At 38.9% G+C, this 17987-nt stretch overlaps 1 protein-coding gene across 5 annotated transcripts in view; it reads left to right on the top strand.

Moving 5' to 3' along the window:
• BCL2L13 (BCL2 like 13) overlaps positions 1-17987 on the top strand; it is a 68272-nt gene that overhangs the window by 30437 nt on the left and 19848 nt on the right. The window contains exons 3-5 of one of the 5 annotated variants that reach the window (XM_059934996.1): positions 7988-8095; positions 10176-10332; positions 14062-14131. In XM_059934996.1, the coding sequence (XP_059790979.1) occupies positions 7988-8095; positions 10176-10332; positions 14062-14131 (335 nt within the window). Of the gene's footprint in view, positions 1-7987; positions 8096-10175; positions 10333-14038; positions 14132-17987 lie in introns of those variants that run through there. The other 4 variants (XM_059935000.1, XM_059934997.1, XM_059935001.1 and 1 more) reach the window with 4 other exon arrangements.

Here is a 17987-nt window from a genome sequence, read left to right as displayed (position 1 = left end):
ACTGCAGCCATAAATAAATATGTTAATTAATTAATTAATTAATTTTTAAAAATTGGTCCTTGCAGGGTGGACAGAATTAAATAATCAGGAAAAGGAAGAGCAGTCCAGGTTAGGTAAAAATGTCTTTTTTTGTTAGTGAAGAAATTGGCAGTGAGTTCATACTGGGTGGGAAGAGGAATTAATTTTTAAAAATTTCTTATCATATATCATTTAATGTCTCTTATAATTAATACATAATGGGAATAAATAAATAAATTCCAATCAAGTCAGAATAGGAAGACTCTACATTTCCATAGTGAGAGCAGTGAATTTGCTTCTGAGGCAAAGCCAAAAATGAGTGAAGGTATACGGTAGGCCCTCCTTATCCATGGGGAATATGGTCCAAGATTCTCAGGGGATGCCTGAAACGGTGCCGGTTAGTACCAAACCCTGTGTGTACTGGTGTTGCCCTATAATAATGGGCGGGTAGTGTATACAGTCTGGATATGCTGGGTGTGTTTCAGGTCTCAGGCGGGATGGAGCAGGACCCCACCAGGTTTCACGACACTAATCAGAATGGTGTGTAATATAAAAGTAATGAATTTTATTTCTAGAATTTACTATTCAGTATTTTCCAACCGTGGCTGATTGCGGGTAACTGAAACCACAAAGGGGACTACTGCATTTAGTCCCCAGGATTTTTTTCCCATGACCAGAAGCTATACTGTTTTCCTTAAAGTGGAATGTTATTCTTTTAAGAGAATTGTTTTTTCACTTAGAGCTTTATTACATAGAGCACAAAGAAATGCAGTAGAAAATGTCAATATCAAATACAGTATTACATTTCAAGACACTTTGTTAATGTAATTGTGGATAAAAGCTAAGGAAATGGCACCAAAGTGCAGCTCAGTTATAACAAATAGGTAATATTATCTGGGGATTTTTCTGATGATCCAGCTTAATTTGAGGATAAAATCTAGAATGCAGGGAATGGAGGGACTACTTCTCATGTCAGGAAGCCTTATAAAAAGTTTCCTCCAACAGGTTGTATTCCCTGGAAAGAGTCTGAAATATTCAGGAGCTCTATATTTCTGATTAAGGACGGGTCAGAAGCAAGCTGGCCGATGTTGAGTCTGAGATGTTTTTGCAGCACTTAAAAGGCTCACGCAAGCTCTTCAGCATGGCGCTCACCCTGCTTCTGCTGTGGGAGTGCATGTGAAGGAGGGTCAGCTAGGTAAGAGAAGGGTTTGTACTAAAAGCACTGTGTTCGCTGTAGCTCATGGCAGTGACCGATCAAAATTCTTCCATTGTTGACCACGGCAGAGATTATTTGAGCCTGGAAAAAGTTTGAAGGCAAGTCTCTTCGAGGCAGTCACATCTGCTGGAAATTTGGAAAACCAGGGGGGACTGTAGCTTCCTGGTAAAACTTCCCAGATGAATTTATTGTGAAATGTACCCTTATATTTAAAAAATTAACTTTCATTCTGTATTTTTTTAATATAAATTAATGAAACTCTGTTGGACATGTGTTCAGGAAAAAATATATTTTAGTTTTATTTTTTTAATATTTATTTATTGGTTGCATCGGGTCTTAGTTGCAGCATGCAGGCTCTTTGTTGTGTGCGCGGGCTTCTCTCTAGTTGTGGCACGTGGACTCAGTACTTGCGGCATGTGGGATCTTACTTCCCCCACCAGGGATCGAACCGGTGTCCCCTGCATTGCAAGACGATTGTTAACCACTGGACCACCAGGGAAGTTCCTGTATTTTAGTTTTAGATCAATTGATATTAAGCCATTCTCTCTTGCAGCAATTGAAGAGTGAGAGTAACTGTTGGTGTTACAAGAGACACTTTCTGTCACTTGGCATTATCTAAACTGTCAGAAGGTTGTTTCTGCTGGTCCAGACTTAGAGTACTGAAAACAGATTCTGTATGAGCATCACTGATTAGGAATCTATGATAAGCTGATTCTATTCACAGGGACAAGGTTTGGGGGTAAGATCACTGTGCAATGGTAACAACCCATTTTAGAGAGTCAAAAGGATTGGTGGGTGGGAGCCACTATCTTTTGAGCATTTTTGATGTGGTGGAGTTTAACTAATTTATCTCACTGCCCTTGACAGCTTCTCTTTGTGATAGGTATTATTCTCCTGTTTACGTAAGAGGAGAGGTTCAAGAAGATTATTTTTGTTGCCTAAAGTCACGTGTAATGAGCTGGAATGCTTGGCCCCAAAGCTTACCTTCCCCTTTACTGAGACGCCTTCCAGGAAGCCAGAGGGAGAGAGAGAATTTCAGTGAAAGAAATAAGATTGACCCCAAATAATTCCCCAGTCTGTTGACCCCAAATATTCCCCAGTCTGTGTTTGCCTTGTTTTAATAATGTTACGTATATTCTGGAAGTCACTTTACCTAGTATAATTATATTAATCAGTGATGTTGTAGAGCCGTCTAAGCTACAGATTACTTTTAAAAGGAAAACCTGTTCTAATTATAAGCAGTACTTGAGATTTCTTACAAGTCTGGAAGTGAAATAAGCCAGTTCCTGAAAGACAAATGTTGTATGATTCCACTTGTATAAAGTGCTTAGAGTAGTCAGAATTGAGAGAGAAGTAGAATGGTGTTTGCCAAGGGCTGAAGAGAAGAGGTAATGGAGAGTTACTGTGTAGCGGGTCTAGAGCTTCAGTTTTACAAAATGAAAAGAGTTCTGGAGATGGATGGTAGCACAACATTATGAATGTATTTAATACTACTGAACTGTACACTTAAAAATGGTTAAGATGGTAAATTTTGTTAGATGTATTTTACCACAGTAAAAAAAAAAGTTGGAAAAACAAAGCCTATATGTAAAGATAGATTTTTATGCTTTATGAGAATTTACAAAGATTACCTTATTTATAGGATACATTTTGTCTTCAAATTTTGCGTAAGATTTCTTTTTTTTATTTTTGACTGCGTCAGGTCTTAGTTGCAGCATGTGGGATCTTTCTTTGCAGCGCATGGGCTTCTCTCTAATTGTGGCACTTGGGCTTAGTTGCCCGGTGGCATGTGGGATCTTAGTTCCCTGACCAGGGATCAAACCCTTGTCCCCTGCATTGGAAGGCAGATTCTTTTTTTTTTTTTTATTTTTGGCTGCGTTGGGTCTTTGTTACTTCGTGTGGGCTTTCTCTAGTTGCAGCGAACGGGGGCTACTCTTCGTTGCGGTGCATGGGCTTATCATTACGGTGGCTTCTCTTGTTGCGGAGCACAGACTCTAGGCACACAGGCTTTAGTAGTTGTGGCACGTGGGCTCAGTAGTTGTGGCGCACGGGCTTAGTGGCTCCGCGGCGTGTGGGAACTTCCCGGACCAGAGCTCAAACCTGTGTGCCCTGCATTGGCAGGTGGATTCTTAACCACTGTGCCACCAGGGAAGTCCCTGTGTCTGTTTTATGTAATTAGAAAACTTATCAACTTTATTAGGTATAATTAAGAAAAATTGCATATATTTAAGGTGTACTACGTGATGGTTTCATATAAATATACTGTGAAATGGTTACCACAAGCAAGCTAATTAGCATTCATTACCTCACATAGTTACTGTTTTTTTTCTTCTTCTCCCTCACCCCTCTCCCCCTGGCAACCACCTGTTTGTTCTCTGTGAGTCTGTTTCTGTTTTCTTAGGTTGGCTCATTTGTTTTGTTTTTTTAGATTCCACGTATAAGTGAGATCATATGGTATTTGTCTTTCTCTGTCTGACTTATTTCACTTAGCATAATACCCTCCAGGTCCATCCATGTTTTCACAAATGGCAAGATTTCATTCTTTTTTTTTATGGCTGAGCAGTATTCCATTGTACTGGATTGGCCAAAAAGTTCATTCAGGCTTTTCTGTTACATCTTACAGAAAAACCCGAACGAACTTTTTGGCCAACCCAACACACACACACACACACACACACACACACACACACATACATACATACATACATACCAAATCTTCTTTATCCATTTGTCCGTTGACGGACACTTAGGCTGTTTCCGTATCTTAGCTATTGTAAATAGTTCTGCATGAACATGGGTGCCTGTGTGTGTATGTATGTGTGTGTGTGTGTATATATATATATCTTTTTGAATTATTTTCTTCAGAATAATACCCGGAAGTGGAATTCCTGGATTGTATGGTAGTTCTATGTTTAATTTTTTGAGGAACCACCATATTGTTTTCCATATCGGCTGTATCATTTACATTTCCATCAACAGTGCACGACCTCGCCAACATTTGTTATTTATTGTCTTTTTGGTAATAGCCATTCTGACAGGTGTGAGGTGATAATCTCATTGTGGTTTTGATTTGCATTTTTCTGATGATTAGTGATGTTGAGCATCTTTTCATGTGCCTGGTGGCCATCTTCTTTGGAATGTCTGTTGAGGTCCTGTGCCCAATTTTAATTGAGTTTTTTTTTTTTTAATGTCTAGTTGTATGTGTTCTTTGTATATTCTGGATAGTATCATTTGCAAATATCTTCTCCCATTCATTAGGCTGTCATTTTGTGGCTAGTTTTTTTCACTGTGCAAAATCTTTTTAGCTTAATGTAATCCCGTTTATTTTTGCTTTTGTTTGCCTTGCCTGAGGAGACATATCCAAAAAAATATTGCTAAGATCCATGTCAAAGAGCGTACTGCCTATGTTTTCTTCTAGAAGTTTTATGGTTTCAGGTCTTATAAGTCTTACAAGTCTTTACTCCATTTTGAGTTTTTTGTGTGTGTATATGGTGTGAGAAAGTGTTCCAGTTTGATTCTTTGCATATAGCTGTCCAGTTATCCCAACATTTTTTAAAAATATATTTATTTATTTATTTTGGCTGCTCTGGGTCTTAGTTGCAGTATGTGGGATCTTTGTTGCAGCATGTGGAATCTTTAGTTGCAGCATGTGGGCTATTTTAGTTGCAGCATGTGGACTTCTTAGTTGTGGCGTGCATGTGGGATCTAGTTCCCCGACCAGGGATTGAACCCCGGGCCACCTGCATTGGGAGCAAGGAGTCTTACCCACTGGACCACCAGGGAAGTCCCTTCCAACATTTATGGAAGATGCTATCTTTTCCCTATTGCCTCTCTTGTTGTAGATTAATTGCCCATATAAGCGTAGATTTATTTCCAGGCTCTCTGTTTTGTTCCATTGATCTTTGTGTCTGTTTTTGTGCCAGTACCATGTTGTTTTGATTCCTGTAGCTTTGTAGTATAGTTTGCAATCGGGAGTGTGGTACCTCCAGATTTGTTCTTCTTTCTAAAGATTGTTTTGGCTATTCAGGGTCTTTTGTGTTAGCTGTGGGCTTGTCATATATGGCCTTTATTATGTTGAGGTATATTCTCTCTTTACTCACTTTGTTGAGAGTTTTTTTTATCATAAATGGGTTCAGAGTTTTTATCATAAATATCATAAAAGCTTTTGAATTTCATCAAAAGCTTTTCCTGCATCTGTTGAGATGGTCATATGATTTTTTTTTTAAATTTATTTATGGCTGTGTTGGGTCTTAGTTTCTGTGCAAAGACTTTCTCCAGTTGCGGCAAGCGGGGGCCACTCTTCATCGCGGTGCTTGGGCCTCTCTTTATCGCAGCCTCTCTCGTTACGGAGCACAGGCTCCAGACGCGCAGGCCCGTGTGGCTCACGGGCCTAGTTGCTCTGTGGCATGTGGGATCTTCCCAGACCAGGGCTCGAACCCGTGTCCCCTGCATTGGCAGGCAGATTCTCAACCACTGCGCCACCAGGGAAGCCCCTGGTCATACGATTTTTATTCTTCAATTTGTTAAGGTGGTGTATGACATTGATTGATTTGCAGATATTGACCCATCCTTGCATCCCTGGAATAAATTCCACTTGATCATGGTGTATAATCCTTTTAGTGTACTGTGTATTGTTGGAGTTGGTTTGCTAATAGTTTGTTGAAGATTTTTGCATTTGTGTTCATCAGTGATACTGGCTTATAATTTTCTTTTTTTGTGATATCTTTGTCTGGTTTTGGTATCAGGTTGATGCTGGCCTCATGGAATCAGATTGGAAGCATTCATTCCTCTGCAATTTTTTGGAATAGTTTGAGAAGGATTGGTACAATATTAACTCCTCTCCAAATGTTTGGTAGAATTCACCTGTGAAGCTGTCTGGTCCAGGACTTCTGTTTTGGGAGAGGTTTTTAATTACTGATTCAATTTTATTACTGGCAGTGGGTCTATTCATATTTTCTATTTCTTCCTGATTCAGTCTTGGGAGATTGCATGTTTCAAGGAATTTATCCATTTCTTCTAGGTTGTCCATTTTATTGGTGTACGGTTGTTTATAGTAGTCTCTTATGATCCTTTGTATTTCTGTGGTGTGGATTGTACCTTCTCCTCTTTCACTTTTTATTTTACTTGGGTCCTCTCTTTTTTTTCTTCATGAGTCTGGCTAAAGGTTTATCAATTTTGTTTATCTTTTCAAATAACCAGCTCTTAGTTTCATTGATCTTTTCTGAGTTTAGCCTCTATTTCATTTATTTCTGCTCTGATCTTTATGATTTCTTTTCTTCTAACTTTGCGCTTCGTTTGTTCTTCTTTTTGTACTTCTTTTAGGTGTAAGGTTAGGTTGGTTATTTGAGATTTTTCTTGTTTGCTGAGGTAGGCTCGTATTGTTAAAAGCTGCCCTCTTAGAACTGCTTTTGCTGCATCCCATGGATTTGGGATTCTTGTGTTTCTATCTCCGTTTGTCTCCAGGTATTTTTTAATTTCCGTTTTGATTTCTTCAGTGACGCACTGGTTGTTTAGTAGCATATTGTTTTAGGTAATGTTTTAAAATTTTTATGTATGTAGTTTCAACTAAGATACATATATAGGCAGAAATGTTAAATGAAATGTCATTAAATAAAATATATATTAACCATGACATTGAGGGGATCCTTTCTGTTGCATTTCAACTAGAAATACCTAAGGAATTTTATATTTTCCACAAAAAAACCTTTTGAGGGTCTGAGTTATATTTTAGTTAGTCTCAGCTCAGAAGGAAAATGTTTTATGTAGCCTGAAGGAAAATTATTTTTGTCAACTTTGAAAGTTGAAATCTAATCAGATAATCTGTGACATATAGAAATGTTTAACCTTTTATTTTTCAAATGAATTTTAAAGACCTACAGATGCTCTGATAAGTTTCTTGACCTAAATTAAATTAGTAAGCTCATCTTTGAATTCAGAATTTTTTGTTTGCAAAGGATGAAAGCATATTAAAGCCTAAAACCTCTGTTTATAAAACTTGTCAGTGATACAAACAACTGTAAAAATACTAGGAATATATAAAATAAATATATTCTGAATATAGATATATTCTGAATAGGAGGAGTGAGCTATCATAGTTGGATTCAGTGTTTTAGATGAAATGATGACACTCTGCCCCAAATATCTGGGGCAGGAGAAATTAGTAAATTGTTAAGCATCTGGTTTATTTTTCTCCTTTGGAGTCTTCCTCTTTGTTCTCCATTCTGTGCTACAGACCAGGACCTTACTTTTCCTTTTACTACATGAGAATAGCTTGTGCCCTATACTTTTGGTATATTCATGGTTTTCTTAATTTGGAGGATATAAGTCTTTTGATGATAATGGGCCTTCTCTTGAGCTGCAGTTTACATGAAGATGTGAAGGTAAGGGGCCGTGAATGTCATTTTCAGGAGACATTATCACTGATCTAGACAGTCTTGTAGGTTTCCTTTTCTGTTATGTCAAAACTGTTTCTGAGCTGTTTCCTTCCTAGCAGCCCAGCCAGATGATGAGGAGGACACAGCCTGCATTAGCGGTTCTGTACTCAGACTGGCCTGAATTCCAGTCACAGCTCCTCCATAGTTGTGGGACAACCTACCCAGGCCTCAGCTTCGTCATCTTTACGTTATCTCCTAGCCCCTAGTCAAGATAATGAGTTTTGATTTTGTATTTTCTGACTTAATGCTTAAAATCCTACCCATATTCTAATGTTTTCTTTCCCCCTCTTTCACTAGTAACCTTTCTTATTGGTTTCAGGGGTTCAACAGGATATAGCTTCACAATCTCTGGATCAAGAAGTTTTATTAAAAGTTAAAACTGAAATTGAAGAAGAGCTAAAATCCCTGGACAAAGAAATTTCTGAAGGTCTCTTTATCCTTATTTTCCTGGTTAATTAGTGGGTTCTGTTTGGTATGGTTTCTTTCTTTTTTTTTTTTTTTTTTTTACAGTGGAGTGTTCACAACATTACACAGCTTCATGGGTCTAGGATTATAGGGGTGAAACTAGAAAGTACCTCTTTCTTTCCTGGGGGAATCTGTTTATAAGTTTCTAAACTATACCCAACAGATTAGATGGAACCTTTTCTGGTGTTAAGTAATGCACTGAACAGTCATGTTAAGGTACTACTTTCCGTTCAGTGTGATTGATATCTTTATATTAATAACACTAAAGGGAGAAATGTAAGCGTGCTGCTTTCATTTTTCATGTGCTATAGATGGTGGTGGCAGTGATAACATTTTTAACACCGCCAAAAGAAACACTATATACATTGACAGTAACTTCCCACTTCTAGTCCCACCAGCCCCCTGTCTCCATCCCCAATCCATCTGCTTTCTGTCTCCATGCATTTGCCTATTATGGGTCTTCACGTAAATGGAATCATACACTGGGTGGTGTTTTGTGACTGGCTCTTTCACTTAGCATAGTATTTTCAAGGGTCATCCACGTGGTAGCACAGATCAGTACTTCATCCCATTGTATGAGGAATAATATCCCACTGTGTAGATACAGCACATTTTGTTTATCCATTCATCAGTTGATGGATATTTAGGTTGTTTCCACTTTTTGGCTATTATGTATAATGATGCTATGAATATTCACGTACAAGTTTTTGTGTAGATGTGTATTGCCCAGTAATTTTTATTTTTTTATTTTTATTTGTTTGGTTTTTTGTTTTCTTTGTTTTCTTTTTTTTTTTTTGGCCATGCCACACGGCTTGCTGGATCTTAGTTCCCGACCAGGGATCAAACCCGGGCCCATGGCAGTGAAAGTGCCGAGTCCTAACCACTGGACTGCCAAGGAATTCTCTGCCCAGTAATTTTTAACAAGAAAAAATAGAAATCATGTTTATAAATCAGCTCCCTGTTAGTAAAGAAAAAATATGAATAGAAATTTACAAAAATCCAGAAACCTAATGTTAATGTTCTCTTTTATTTTCCTTTACTGACATTTTTAACTGATTAATGTTATAATTCTGTTTTAATTCTTGTCCATTTCTGATAACAGTACTGCATGGCAAAATGGGCAAAAGGCAGAAAAGAAAATGGCAACGAAGGCTTATATGCACTTCCTCACTGAACCTGTATTCCCCAAGACTTGGCATCAGAGTGGGCGTTCTCAGGCTTGCTCAGACCGTGCAGCGTCTGTGAACTTTGTAGCCATGTATATCTTTCTTGAAGAAATACATACTTAACTCTAGTGAAATTTGCAGCCCTCTAGGAGCAAGCTTTGGGTTAATGCAATAAATGCTTTGTGGAGGCTATTGATAGCCCTTGGGCGTGGGTACAAGCCACCTGCTTTCCTGGGGGTCTGTGCCCTGCATCCCATTTGTACCCTGGACCAGGGATGATCTGGCCTCTCCCTCCTGCAGTTAGAGCAGGGCTGCGTCTGTGTAATGGAGTGAGGAAGCAGAGGAGAAGCTGGCTGTGTGAGTGGGCAGCTTGTACACTTTTAAAATATATTCATGTGCATGATTGTGAGTTGGGAAGTTCACTCTAAAAGGGAATGAAAGTCATGAGGTCCTCTAAGGTGGAATAACTTGATTAGAATGTGGTTTAAGAAGAGCCGCATTTGTAAAGGTAAAAACAAATCTTAAGAGAGGGGTGATAGAGCTGGGAGTTGCTCTCATTTATCATTCTTTGACTGAATGGGTCTACGGTAATATACAAAATTGGTTTGTGTATTTTGCCATGTCAGTTTAGCCTTTTTCTTCTCTTGAAACTAAGATTTTTCATAAAAATCTTTCCTTAAAAAAAAAAAAAAACCTCTAAATTTAGGGCCTTTCAAAGGAAACATTAATATCCCATAACGATTATCTGACATTTTTAAGTGGCTTATAACTAACTATTAGCTAGTTCCCAGTGGTTGGCATCTTAACCCCCTGAGCTTTTACAGCACAGCTTCTGACACTGCTCGTTAACTTGGGTTTTCCTTCTGTCATCTTCAGCCTTCGCCAGCACAGGCTTTGACCGCCACACTTCGCCCGTGTTCAGCCCCGCAAACCCCGACAGCTCCGTAGAGGACTGCTTGGCTCACCTCGGGGAGAAGGCGTCGCAGGAGCTGAGGGCGCCTCTGCTCGGGGCCTTGCAGACGCTCCTCAGCCGGTGAGTCCCCACGGCCTCTGTGCGCTTAAGCCTCCGTTTTAGGTGAACAGTGTCACTTCTTTTCTCACTTACTTGTCTTCACTTTTTCTTTTTTTGCTTTCCCAAATCATCTCTGTTTGCGTTTTGAGCAGTGATTTAACTGTTCCAGCATGAATTTGACCGTTTGTGTTTACTTGTTGGGCTGTCAGGTTTCAACAAATGGTTTCACCGGTTGTAAACACAAGCTGTTTCACTTGTGCTGAACACTTTTTACCAGCACTCCCTTGTGACCAGCGTAAGTGGAATGACTGGGGTTTTATTCATTGTACTGCAGGATTGACATTGTGTCTGTATTTGGGGCGTCCCGGATGTTGGTACACTTTCGGGTTGCACACCTACCTGTGGAACTGCTGCCACATTCCTACTGTGGGAACTTCTTTCCTAGCTGTCGTGCTGGCTATTAAAGCCAAAGGCAAGAAGCTCATCGTGAAAGTATATTAAGTAGAACCAAGTCATTTATTGTAAATCTTAAAAATTTGTTTCCCTTAATTCTTTGATGAGAATCATTAACAGATTGGTATGAATTGAAAAAAATGTTTGGTTTAATGAAGATTGATGACTAAAACAAGGTGAAGACTGTTCCTTCACTCAAGGGGCCAACATTCAGATGCCAAATTACTGTTGTAGTAAAGTAATCCCTTACTTTCAGAAAGACAAAGCTTTTAGGTTACCGTTTGTTAGAAGAAAGCAATTTGGGTTTAAGGATGATTCAGTTTGTTTCCGCATATTTTGGTGACATGAGCAAATGTAAAAATCCCAGCTATACATAAGAAACAGTGAAATGAAAGTCATATTTGGATTTTCGTAACTTTATACATAGAAAGTTTAAAAATAAATGTGGACAGAAGATTCTGGGTGTGGGGAAGTAAAACTGAGACAGGAAATTTGGAGGCACAGCAGTGGCTTTCAGAGTGTTGTGAGGAGGTGAGGGGAGGTGGTTAGGCCCGCTGCACTCTTCTTAAGCCAGAGCAGCCATACTTGCATGTAGTTTGTATATTGAGCTTTCATCTTAGATTTGAAGGAGCCTACTGTTTGGCCAATACAAACATAAAGAACTTGTAAAAGCGGTTGGGACTGGGAGTAAAGTAACTGAGAAGCATAAGGCAAAAAATGGTCTCCAGCTTTGATGCAGACTATTTGCGTCAAGTCATTTCACTCTATCATAGCTTCTCTGTTCATTTCAACTTTACTGGGATATTATGAGCTCTCCGAAGAACAGCATTATAGTTTTATATATGTACAATGTATGTGAAGAACAGTATTATAGTATATGTATTTGGAATCCTTTTCATGATCTACAGGACAAATTGATCTTTTCACTGCAAAGTAAATTATATTTTAAAAAATACAGTCTTGGATGAATATTTGTTTTGTTTTCCCCAAAAGCTTAACAACTTCAAAAAGTTATTAATATCCTGAAAATAACTGATAATGAACTAGAAGTATTGTACAGGTTGATGGCAGTATCTTTTAAGGTGGAAAATACCACTTATTCCCCCAAACAGTTTTGTTAAAGTAGGGAAACTAATCCTGAACTCTTCATACAGCCAAGCACCAGCAATCTGAAAAGTTTTTCCCCTGGAATTCCGTGGCAGTCCAGTGGTTAGGACTTCGCCATTTCACTGCCAAGGGCACAGGTTCGATCCCTGGTCAGGGGATCTAAGATTCTGTGAGCTGCATAGTGCAGCCCCAAAAAAAAGAAAGAAAGAAAGAAAAGTTTTTCCCCTCCTCTTTCTTCTTTGCTGAATTCAAGTAGCTCATTAGATAGGGCTAATTTTTTAACTACTTATTTTTCTACGTTTAAGATTTCCTTTGAGTGTTTTAATCTGCTGGATCTTTTATGTGCATATATGTGTGTACGTATAATGTTTCAAATCATGTTTCATTCTGAAGGATGCTAAAGTACTTCAGCCTGATAGACTCCCCGTCAGGACTCGCGTGGCGCACAGCGCAGCAGGCAGTTCAGGAAAGGACGTGAAGGGACTGACGCACGCAAGCAGAGCTGCAGGGAGCAATAGGCAGGTTAGACGGCAGCACGTCTGCTTCAGGCCTGTGTTACAACCACCTGGTGTGTCGCCCGGGTCTTCAGACAGTCCTACGCTTACTTTAATGGCAGTGCGATAGCAGGAAGGTCGCACATAACATCTTATTAAGACGGTCATCCCTCGTATCTTAACTCCTTCAGTGTCACTGTGCTGCTACGTTATATTGACTTACAGAAAAGAACGATACGTTTGTCATCAGAACTGTTTTCTGAAACATCTAGAGCCACACGCTGTCCAACAGATAAAATGCAGGTCACATGTATGTAATTTAAAATTTTCTAGCAGCCACATAAAAAGATTAAGTACAGATTTTAAATATATTTTATTTAATTCAGTGTGTTAAAAATATTATAGTTGGAACATGTATTTATTATAAAAATCATTGGTGAGTTGTCGTAGGTTCTTTCTTCTTAGCAAGTCTCTGCAGTCTGGTGTGTTCCTCAATAATAATGAGGATTATTGGACCTCATTACCCTGGTCCAGATGCTCGTTAGCTACGTGGGGCATCAGTGTGTCGTGGCCCATTTCAAAATCCGGACTCGGAATAGGAGCAGCGGCGTGTCCTTTGGAGCCAGCACTAACTGGGTGTGAATTCCTACTCCTCTGTTGCTGCTTGCAGCCCTGTGGATCTGGGACAGTCTCTTAGCTTTTCTGAGCTTCAGTTTCCTAGTATGCAATAGAATATAAAACACAAATGTATAAAAATATAAAACATAGCAATAGGCTACCAGTAAGTGTACCTGTTATCAATCCTAAATATTCATAGGCTGACAAGATCACAGACCAGGGTGGTCAGAGCAGAAAATGCCTTTGGAATGGATTTTAAAATCCTATAAAAGCAAGGCTCCTCTCCTTTTTTACATATATGTTAATTCTTTGCCAACAAAAGGCGGGAGGGGGATGGGTAGGTAAATCTTCACTAAATCTGTTATCCAAGAGCCTTGGTGCCTTCATGTGTAAGTTGCTGTGGAGTGCCTTTGTCGTTGGTGTTAATTTGCACACGGGCCCACGCTGAGAACGCAGCACTCACATCCCCTCAGAAACGCATGTCTGTGTAACGGGAATAATCAGAAGGAGAGCCTCACCCCAGGGTTGGGTGTCACGAGACTCCAGGTTAAAAATAGAGCTCATTTATTGACCTTGCTTATTCCCCTTATTGACTTCTTATGTCCCCAGTTTGAAAGGTCTTCCAGTGACAATGTCTCTTTAATTTTTAAATATTTTACATTTTTTGCCTTTAAAAAGTTTAACTTGTTCTTTCAATTTTATTAATGAGATAATTTTTGTTATTTGTTATTATTGATTCTGTATTAATAACCCAAGTGTTTATATTTATCTGCAACGTAGAAGCCTTGTTGGATAAGTTTCAAGCAATTGTAAAAAATTTGTTATTATATATTTTTCTCTTCCTATGTTGTAAACTGCTTTCCCAAGCTGGTAGCATAAATCTCAGCCTGTAGAGAATGCTTAAAGAAAAATGCATACCAAATGTTAAAAGCCATGTCTCATAGAAAACTATATGTTGAAAAATCTGTGTTACTTTAGCAAAAAGTTCAACAGCAAAGTAGTGTCTGTATGTTTATTCATCTGGAAATTTAGAATTTTCCTTCTTTGTGACACAGACTTTTAAAAAAAATCTCTACAGGCCATTGACATATCAGGCATATCGGGAATGTACACTGGAGACCACAGTTCATGCCAGCGGCTGGAATAAGGTATAAACCAAGTTATCTTTTCTCTTACAAGATTTTAGTGTGTTAGTGATAAAGTACAGGAGGGATTGTTAGCATCGTATAAGAGAAAACTGTTAGAGCTTGTTGTTTAATGCATAAATCCAGCTGTGTTATGCAATGTTTCTGATTAAGGCTGGCACAGAACCACATGTTCCATAGTTGTGCCATCTGCCTTCCCGTGTGTCCTGAATTTCCCATGATCGCTTCATTTCTCTGCCTTAGATGTGACATTTCTCTCCAGGTGGTCATTTGTTCACAGGTGAGTATGTTTTGGGGGCACAGCTTCTTGTGGTTCTTACAGGGGTAGCCCCAGTTGTGCTGATAGTTTACCATCTGAGCATTACGGCCATCCCTCGGAGATGGCAGAATGAATTTTATTAACTTCCGTTTTGTCGTTTAGTTAGCTAGTTAGTTAGGTCAGGTGATTAATCAGGAAAAAAAACAGTTAAAGTACTTGCTTCAGACCCCTTGACTAGTAAATTTTGGAACCAGCACTGGAGCTGAGATCTTTGGATTCCAGCTTCAGTGTTCTTCCACTGTACCATGCTGCTGGTCCGTTGTCTCAGGCTGTATTATCCACTTATCACCTTGACGACGAGGCCGAGTCTCAGGGGGGAGGCAGTATGGGGTGGTCCAGCTCACTGAGGAGGAAGTCTGGCCCTTAGTGATGTGGTGCTAGGGATGAGAAAGTGCTGTACAGTTATTTTTATAAATAGCCACCTCTACTCAGAATTGTCACTACTATGAGCCAGACTGTGTGACCTTATGTACCTAATTGATGTATATTATTTTTACTCACCTTAATACAGGCTTTGGAGGCATTATAGCATAATCATTAGCATCATAGGCCTGTAATCGGACTTGTTTCAGTATCAGCTTTGCCACTGACTAGATGCATATCTTTGGACAGGTGAATTAAGCACTTGAAGTCTTAATTTTCACATATGTGAAGTGGAGATGATACTACTAACTTCAGAAGTTTTATTAGAACTGAGTGACATAATGTGTTGTTCAGTGCTTATTTTAGTGCAGTGTCTGGCCCCATAGTAAGCACTCTGTAAACAGTGGCTATTATGTTAGATTTAACACATGTAACCTTGTTACCAAATAGTCACTATTATGGAGTTTTAGTATGTTACTTAGCTGTAAAAAATTTGTTAAAATATCTGACTGTTTCATTCGCTTTCGTGGAAAAAAGCAAACCTCTCTTATAAATAAAAATGAGCTTTCTTAGTATGTCAAACAACAAATATTTAGATACCTAATATGACTAGCCTTCTCCCCCTATTTTATGTTCTTCTCCTGTCACCCTTGTCTAGGACTGTCACAATCAACTCTCGTATGTCTCCCTGCCTTCCCCCTCGCCATCCTATGCTTATCCTAAAAAAGTGGAGTAAACCCCAGTCTTCACTCTCCCTCTTCACCCACCCTTTTTTCCCATTCCCTGCTTCATTTTAGTCCCTCATCTTGCCAAGGTTGTGGCTTGAATACCTCATGTAAATGAAGCATGCCAGTTAGAATATGACTTGCTCTGATGAATCCAGTATGACTCTCCTAAGTCCTTTAGGGCTAAAAAGAACCTGGCTTATTATGATAGGAAACTGAAATGCCTCTTTCCACCCCAGTCAAAATCAGATTGGCTAATTTAAGCAATTAGCCCATATTTTGCATTTTATATTTTGCATGAATGTTTGCAAAATTCTGATATAGCATCATTATATGAATATGGCTATCTGGTAAGTACATAAGACTCAAATGAAAAAAATGTCCACAAAGCATGCCAAGTTTCCAAACTGAATGTCAGTTCATCTGTATAGGGATTTTAAAAGCACCTTGGTATAATGCTTTTTAAATAGATCAAAAGAAGTGGAGGAATAAAGCTGTCACAAAACCCATATTAATAGAATGATTTTTTTTAAGTACATGTATAAATGTAGGCTATATAGTATGTATATGCCAAGAAAAATAATTGGAATGTGTGCCAAAACATTAAATAATCCATAGTAGTTATCTCAGAATTGTAGGTTATTCTTTAATTTTCTTTTATTTTTCCTCATGGGAATTGGTTTTCCTATGAACTTACCTGCTTATAGAAAAAGAGGAGAATGGCCATCAAAGGGAAAGGCTAGAGTGTTAGGGCACAGTGCTCACATGTAATAAACCGACTTTAGAGACACGGTAGCAAAGAGGAGTGAACTGTTTGCCTTGGTAAAGTTTTACTGGCATATTACGTCACTCATCTTTTAAAATCTTTCATTATTAAAATGTCAGGCGTGCACAAAGCAGAGCGAATAATTTAACAAACCCGTGTCCGTCACTCAGCCTCGGCGGCTTTCAGTATGTGTCTGGTCTTGTTTCATCTGTTCCCCACACTCTCCCCCTAGATTACCTTGAAGCACACCTTATAAATGCATTACTATGTATTTCCAAGGATAATTATATCCCTTTTTTAACAACTGAGAATACCATGATTACACCTCAGATATCAACAGTCATTCTAATATCAGGACATAGTCTATTCAGTATTCAAATTTTCCCAGTTGTTTCACAAAGGTATTTTCCTAAGCTGATTTGTTTGAATCGAGATCCAGACAAGGCTCATGCATTGTATTTGGTTGATATGTCTCTTGTCTTTAAGAAGTTTTTTGAAATATAATTCATATACCATAAAATTTACCCTTCTGAAATATACAGTTTAATGGTTTTTAGTACAATCACAGAGTTGTGCAGCCATCTCCACTGTCTAATTCCAGAACATTTTTATCTTCCCCAAAAGAAACCCCGTACCTTAGAGTGGTCACTCCCCATTTCCTATTCCTTCCAGCCCCTGGCCATATGGCTTGACTCTGTCTCTATGAATTTGCTTGTTCCGGGCATTTCATATACATGTGATCACATAATATGTGACCTAAGTCTCTTAATTTGCAGACTTACTCTTCCTCTTGGGGTTTTTTTTTTTTTTTTTCTCTAATTCCTTACAGATTATTTGTTCTGTTAAATTTTCTACCCTCTGGATTTTATTGACTGCATCACTGAGATGCCAGCTAACATGCACAGCTGACCCTTGAACAATGCGGGGGTTAGGGGCACCGACCCTCCCTCCAGCCGCAAATCTTCATATAACTTAAAGTTGGCCCCCCTGTCCTCAGTCCCTCCATACATGCAGTTCTGCATCTGCGGATTCACCAAACTGCGGATGGGGTAGTACTGTAGTATTTACTGTTGGGAAAACTCAGTGTATCACTTATAGTTAGCCCTCAGTATCCGTGGTTCCTCCAGTTCAGACCCATGCTGTTCAAGGGCTGACTGTATCCATCTCCTTTCCATTGGTAGGTTGCTCTAGAGGCCTGATCATATTCAGGTTTAATCTTTGTGGCAAGACCGTGTCAGTGGTGGTGTTCTCTATTTCCTGTGGCATCACACTGAGTGACACATAATGTCTGGTTGTCTCTTAAATTTTATTTTGAAGCAGATATTTCAGAGGCATTCAAACCTAATCAGTGGATTAGGTTTAGATAAAATTTGTGGGGTGTGACATTTACTAGAATTGCTGAGACATAGAAGGGTTAAAGAGTAGATTCATGGACCAAAAATTATCATCACAGTATTTTCCTGGAAGGGATTCTTGGAGCTATAAATTGGTATATGTCATTTCTGCACCAGGCAAGCTCATATGTTCTTTAGTAGAAGGATAACACTGTTAGCTAAGTGCATATAACCTATTGGAGGAAGACACCACGTGGTGTATATGGGGAGACAGAGAGTGGAGATAACCTTTTCTGATGGTCAGAAGCACCTTAGCATCTACTGCAGAAGTTATTGAACAAACAAATAACTT

Source organism: Balaenoptera ricei, chromosome 10, assembly GCF_028023285.1.
Source record: "Balaenoptera ricei isolate mBalRic1 chromosome 10, mBalRic1.hap2, whole genome shotgun sequence".
Lineage (NCBI taxonomy): Eukaryota > Metazoa > Chordata > Mammalia > Artiodactyla > Balaenopteridae > Balaenoptera > Balaenoptera ricei.
This window is presented reverse-complemented; position numbering and strand designations above follow the sequence as displayed.